The sequence below is a fragment of the Lineus longissimus genome, chromosome 5, assembly GCF_910592395.1.
Source record: "Lineus longissimus chromosome 5, tnLinLong1.2, whole genome shotgun sequence".
Taxonomy (NCBI): Eukaryota; Metazoa; Nemertea; class Pilidiophora; order Heteronemertea; family Lineidae; genus Lineus; species Lineus longissimus.
In genome coordinates this window covers 16758463-16764494 of record NC_088312.1, presented here as the reverse complement: position 1 = coordinate 16764494, position 6032 = coordinate 16758463, and the positions used below count along the sequence as shown (strand labels likewise).

Sequence of the window (6032 nt, the reverse complement as noted above, 5' to 3'; positions counted from 1 at the left end):
ATATCATTTACCGCTGGGGGGGGGGGGGGGCGGGCGATGGATGTCATCTGTACTTGTGATAGTTGTGCTAATAAAGAATTTGAATTTGAATTTGATATTATCCAGTGCAATGGGGGAAGCCCCCCAAACCCCCCATTGCCATTGGACAGTCAATTCACCCTTCCGTGTACCCACTCTGGGTGATTTTGAGCCTATAGGCCTGCCATTATGACATCAAAATAAATTGGTTTAAATTGTCTTTGGACTTGGTTGTGACTGCCAAGTCAAGTGCCAGTGCCACAAAATGCCAAAAATAATTATTGCGAAAGGTCGTGTTATGGAAAAAGTCTCTATGTATGTTCTGAATGGTAATAATAATCAATTGAATTGGTTTACTGCGGTTAAATTTACTAAATATTGCAATAAATTTGGGAAATTTGAAAGGAAGAATCAAAATTGTGTCTTCATTCGTGTGCCGACGCCACTGAAGCAGACGGTCGAAAGTAGTTTGTTCTGGGTGCAGAATCTAGATGGTGTATATTGAGAGTTCGACCAATTTGCCAATTGAGACTTGTTTCACGAATCAGCGCGAGTTTTGATTGAATTCCGCAAATAAACAGCACTTTTGTACAGGATTTAAGCTGTTAAGGCGGACATGCAAATGTAATTCTTTGATCTGTCCTGAAGTATCTGTCAAGGGGATAATCCCCCCGAACCCTCCTAAAATTGTTGGGATTATTAGGCCACGGCCGATGTGGAAATGGTTCCGCAGGTGTATATAATGGCCAAAAAAAGTCAATAATTTTTTCTCGCTAATTTGCACGCGCAGTGGGCAGTCAAGTGCATGTTAGATGGTACGAAAAGCGTATTTGCATTATTTGGATCATATTGTATTGTTGATTTGGTGTGATTTCGAGAAAACACTGAAGAAACACGTCTTGGCATCAGTTACCAGGCGAGCGCGTGCGTGTGTGAAATATACTATATGTCACGTGACCTCGGCAAAATTGAAACAAAACGTCGGCGTTTTTGTGAGTAATGCTTGATTTAGGCGGCAGTTTTTCTAATTAGAATACAAATAAATGTTTCCTGATTTTTTTAGGCATGTGTCGGGGGGAAAGGCCCCCCGAACCCCCCTAAAATTGAAATTTATTCTTGAAAATTGAAAATCAGCCAATGGGGCGCGACCTACCGATGCGCTGGAGCGACGCACAGACACATGAAACTACCCTACATATTCATCAGCGCCATTTTTGACCAAAAATTTTTGTTTCAAGCTATACAGAGAATTTCTAATGGAAATGCACTAATTCCTTCACGCATGTCTAGCTTACGCACCCCTACCTAAAGGGGGGTGTATAAAGAAATTATTTGATGAAAAAATTGATTTCGAATTTTGCTAATTGGTAATAGGGGGCGTGTTTTGAGATTTTTCTGCCAGTTGGCTGAAAAGAGTGGAAATATCAATGTCTGTCTAATTTGTGGAGTATCAAAAAATTTCCGTGGTCAACTACCAGTTTATTTTTCACCATTTACTTGCCCGACTGTCCGGAATATCATAACAAAATTTCAGATTCACAACCCCACGCAATATTTGATGCGTCGCGGTCAAACATTGACAATTTAACTGCTAAAAGGCTTAAAAAATCAATTGTGGTCTTGTCTCCATTTACACTACATTTTGGGTCAATTTAGCGAAAAATTTGAATGTGCTAAAATCACTCTAATTCATTTAGAATATTGTATTGCTGATGATTTAAGGTCAAAACAAGCTAAAATAATGACAAAAAAACTTAATTTCACCCCAATATGAGCCAACCTAGCCCCGGTCTAAGTTTGGTTTCATTTTTACAAGTCTTGTTGTGTTGCCATTCATTTTGTAATTTCTTTGAAACTGCTTAGGCCTTGATTCTGAAAGTTGTGCCCTAAGCAGCAAAGATATTCCTAAATCACATCCTAAGTTTTCAGCTCCATAGCTTGCTTATTCTGGCCAGGGCTGGTCTTTGAATTTGGTGGTGTTGGCTGCAAAATCATGACTTTTGTCGATTTTGTCCTCTTTCGTCGCTTTTGGCACAGTTGTACCACTCTTGGAAATGTCTCTCATTTCTCCAAAAATTTCCAGATATCACTTTCCTTTGTTGGAGAGTTGTGGGATGTCATCTACATTAGTTAGAAAAAATTCTCAAAGTGTTAACCCCTGAAATCTACCTTCATTGAGACAAGACCACTAATGAATATTCATAGGTTGGAGGGTCGAGGCCTATCATTTAGACGAGTGAATGTTTTTAACTCTCAAGTACATATTTGGAGAGGTATTGAAAAAATATTTGTTGTGGTAAGTCTACAGATGTAAAGAAATTATTTGATGAAAAAATTAATTTCGAATTTTGCTAATATGGTAATAGGGGGCGTGTTTTGAGATTTTTCTGCCAGTTGGCTGAAAAGAGTGGAAATATCAATGTCTGTCTAATTTGTCGATTATCAAAAAAATTTTGTGGTCAACTACCAGTTTATTTTTCCCCATTTACTTGCCCGACTGTCCGGAATATCATAACAAAATTTCAGATTCACAACCCTACGCAGTATTTGATGCGTCGCGGTCAAACATTGACAATTTAACTGCTAAAAGGCTTAAAAAATCAATTGTGGTCTTGTCTCACGTGGTTGTAAACAACGGAGAAACGGAAAGATTACTCATAATAATCAAATACATTGATTTTAGATCAGAATTGTGCTTCAATTAGATGTAAGTTGTGTTGCGAATAGTTATAGCAGACGGTGAATGTGTTTTTGTGCTTTAAAATGGCAGAACAGGCTGCAAACGCGCTGAATAAACTTGGTCGATGTGAATTGCATGGCGTAGATGTTGACATTGCTGCATTGCTCGACGCAGCACTTGATTATTTTGATGATAGTGATTGTGAGGAGGCAGGTGCTAATGATTCGAGTGATTTGGATGGAGAAGAGGCTGTGCTCGATAGGCTGCATATACCAGGAAATCCTGATTTCGACTCGGTGATGACTGAACTTGACCATGCTGCAGCAGAAACTTTGGACTTGGATGACGATGTCTTGAACTTTGAAGATGAAAACTTTGATCGCCCCACTGTGACTGTCGACAAGGGAGAAGAAGTACTCGCTCCAGTTGCATGTACTTTGATTCGTGGTGATTCTGTGCAGGAACGTACACTTATTGAGAACTTTGACTGCAAGTGCAATCCGTTTAAAGAGGGGAATTGTATCAGGCAGTTTTCGACGGATCACATACAGACACTGCGTATGAACATGAGTGCCGCTACTGCTGGCGAGAAGGAAATGTACATCATTGGCAAAATTAGTTGCACCATGAACCTGTCAAAGCAGACCAAAAGGAAGTCACAGAAGGACAGAACGCGATACAGGACTACCTGGATGATTGAAAATAAAGTAGTTTGTCGCAACGCCTTCCGATTCATGCATTGGTAAGTAGGATTATAAATCTTTCATAAGAAACTAAATAAACAAAACAGAATGATTTTTTATTCAATTAAAGACTGAACTCTGGTAATGAAAATGATCAGACTTTCATTAATTATTTTGACTTGGAGATGTCCAACTGCCCGAGCTCCATTTCTTGAATGAGACAGAAAATGTATAATCATTGTTGATTGCCTTACTTTATAATTTTGTTCTCACTTTGTTGATTCAAATATTTTCTACTGTTTCAGCATTGGCAATGACAGGCTGAAGAAACTGACTGCTGCATATGCTGCTGATGAGGTCGAACCATTGGAGAGGAAAGCTGGTGGCCTTGTTGACAATACGAATCTCATCACCTATGAAGATATCAAGCGGGTGGTTAGTTTTCTAAACAACTTCGCAGAGGCCAATGCCATGGTTTTGCCTGGTCGTGTACCAGGGTTTAAAACAGACGACATCAAATTGCTGCCATCCCACGAAACAAAGGCTTCTATCTGGAGGAAATACGAAGTCGCTATGAAACAATCATGTAATGACATGTACAACCATGATCCTTGTTGTAAAGATTGTTTGCAGTGTCAATACTGTCATGAAATACATTGTACATGTAAGTTCTTCTTAATGGTCCATACATGTAGATTTAGCTGCCTGAAAGGTTCAGGAAAAAACTTGTTTGCAAATCTTCTAATATCCAACCTTGTTTTATCTCTTTTCAGGTGACCATTCTGTTAAACTGACTTCCTTCAAAAACATTTGGAATCGTCTCCTGCCATACATCGTTCGAACTCGGCCAATGTCCGATTTGTGCTGGATGTGCCAGAAGAACAATGCTGCAATTTAACGAAGTGCAAGTTTGCCCTTAGTTGTCAAAAATGCCAAGTTGAAGAAACAATTGGAACATCTTGACATTGTGTCGAAAGAGAGAAATCTATACAGAGCGATGATCGCAGATGCTAAGAAAGTTGTTTGGAATGTCGGACTTGGCCTAAACGAGCCATTTTCGAGGGATGTAAGGATGCACTATTCGTTCGACTTTGCTCAGCAAGTTCATCTGCCATCCAACCCCATGCAGCCAGGACCTATCTACTTCTTAGTTCCAAGAAAGGTAGGAATATTTGGTGTGAGTTGCGAAGCTGTTCCTGAGCAAGTTAATTACCTTATCGACGAAGGAATGTGCACGAGTAAAGGCTCAAATGCAGTCATCATTTACTTGGACCATTTCTTTTCGTGCTGGGGAATTGGAGAGAAGCATGTTGAGCTGCATTGTGACAATTGCAGTGGGCAGAACAAGAACAAGTGTGTTATCTGGTATTTTCTTTGGAGAGTCATGCGTGGCCTACATGAGACCGTGACTCTTAATTTTATGATAGCTGGACACACGAAGTTCGCGCCAGACCAGTGCTTTGGTCTGTTCAAGAAGGCTTTCAGAAGGACTGAAGTGAACTGTCTCACAGAACTTGGCGATTGCGTCACCAACAGTTCCCCAACGTGTGCCTTGAACACGCCTCAGATGGTCGGTGACGAGTCAGGAGCTGTATTCGTGCCTGTGAGGGACTGACAAAAGTTCTTCCTGCCATATTTCAAGGCCCTTGATGGAATCAAGAAATTGCAGCACATGAGCAGTGTTCTCAACCGTATCTGGTTTAATAGGGGCGGATGTACTAAAATATATACCTCGAAATCATGTTAGAGCGGCCGTATGGCGAATGATGAGTCACCACAGAGTTAATAGCCTTCTCTTCTCCTGTCACTCAGCCATGATTGATTTCGGTGTTAGGCCTACTTTGATTGGGAGCGTTGATCAGCGGAGTGCAGCTGAGATCAAAAGACTCGCTGCCGGTACTAACGTGACTCAGACTGCACCTGTCAGGTGGATTGGTTTTGACGGGAAATCGCCACGTGGTCGCCGATTGACGGAGTGCGGCGGCACTCGACGTCAGGTGGATTGTTTTTTGTGGAGTAATCGCCACGCCGTGGTCGACGATGACGCGTTATAGGAAGCATGTTGTCTGCCGGTGGCCATATGAAAGGCCCTTTTCTGTTTTCACAATGGCCTGTCAAGTGCCTTAGCCTACAAATGATTATGTTATCATTCATGGTCACCGACGGGACCTTTTGTCTGACGTACCGGCCATTAAGAAGGCTCAGGCCTAGAGGCAATAGCCTTGGTTATTGACTTGCGCATTCGCCTGCGCACGAAGTTTTATATATTTCCTATAAACCACTAATAATTTGGTTACTCAAACTTGGCCTGGGGGTCATTGTTTTACTCACCCTTTTCCACATCAAACATAAGCCACGCGTATGTCCTTAGCCAATCCTTCTTGAACGAATCACCGTGCTTCGAATTACCAGTACCTTTCTTCGCTGTAGGCTTCTGCGGCGTTGCGCTAGTCGAAGGTCGATCGACATCACTGACATCACTGTCAGAAGATTCGTCTTCTGAAGATGAACCACCTTCGCTACTGCTACTAATACAAGGTTCTTCAGGAGCTGGGCGCTTCGAGCCAGCGGCTACAAAACCAAATCGTTCAAGGCCCGCCATTGTTTTAGCACTGCGCGTCCGTGCTGTCCAGTCCAGTACCCCAACCCAG

General features: G+C 41.7%; 1 protein-coding gene across 4 annotated transcripts; it reads left to right on the top strand.

Moving 5' to 3' along the window:
- The first annotated feature begins 1141 nt into the window (after positions 1-1141).
- Positions 1142-4382, top strand: LOC135488216 (uncharacterized). 4 transcript variants are annotated; one of them, XM_064772717.1, is made up of 4 exons: positions 1142-1385; positions 2224-3440; positions 3687-3816; positions 4155-4382. In XM_064772717.1, exons 2-4 carry the CDS (start codon positions 2782-2784, stop codon positions 4173-4175), a joined length of 810 nt encoding a protein of 269 aa, XP_064628787.1. In that variant the 5' UTR covers positions 1142-1385; positions 2224-2781; the 3' UTR covers positions 4176-4382. The 4 variants fall into 4 exon arrangements, with proteins under 4 accessions (XP_064628787.1, XP_064628788.1, XP_064628789.1 ...); XM_064772718.1 differs by lacking the exon at positions 1142-1385 and having other exon boundaries at positions 1525-2314; positions 2895-3440; XM_064772719.1 differs by lacking the exon at positions 1142-1385 and having other exon boundaries at positions 1525-2725; positions 2895-3440.
- The last annotated feature ends 1650 nt before the right edge of the window (positions 4383-6032 follow it).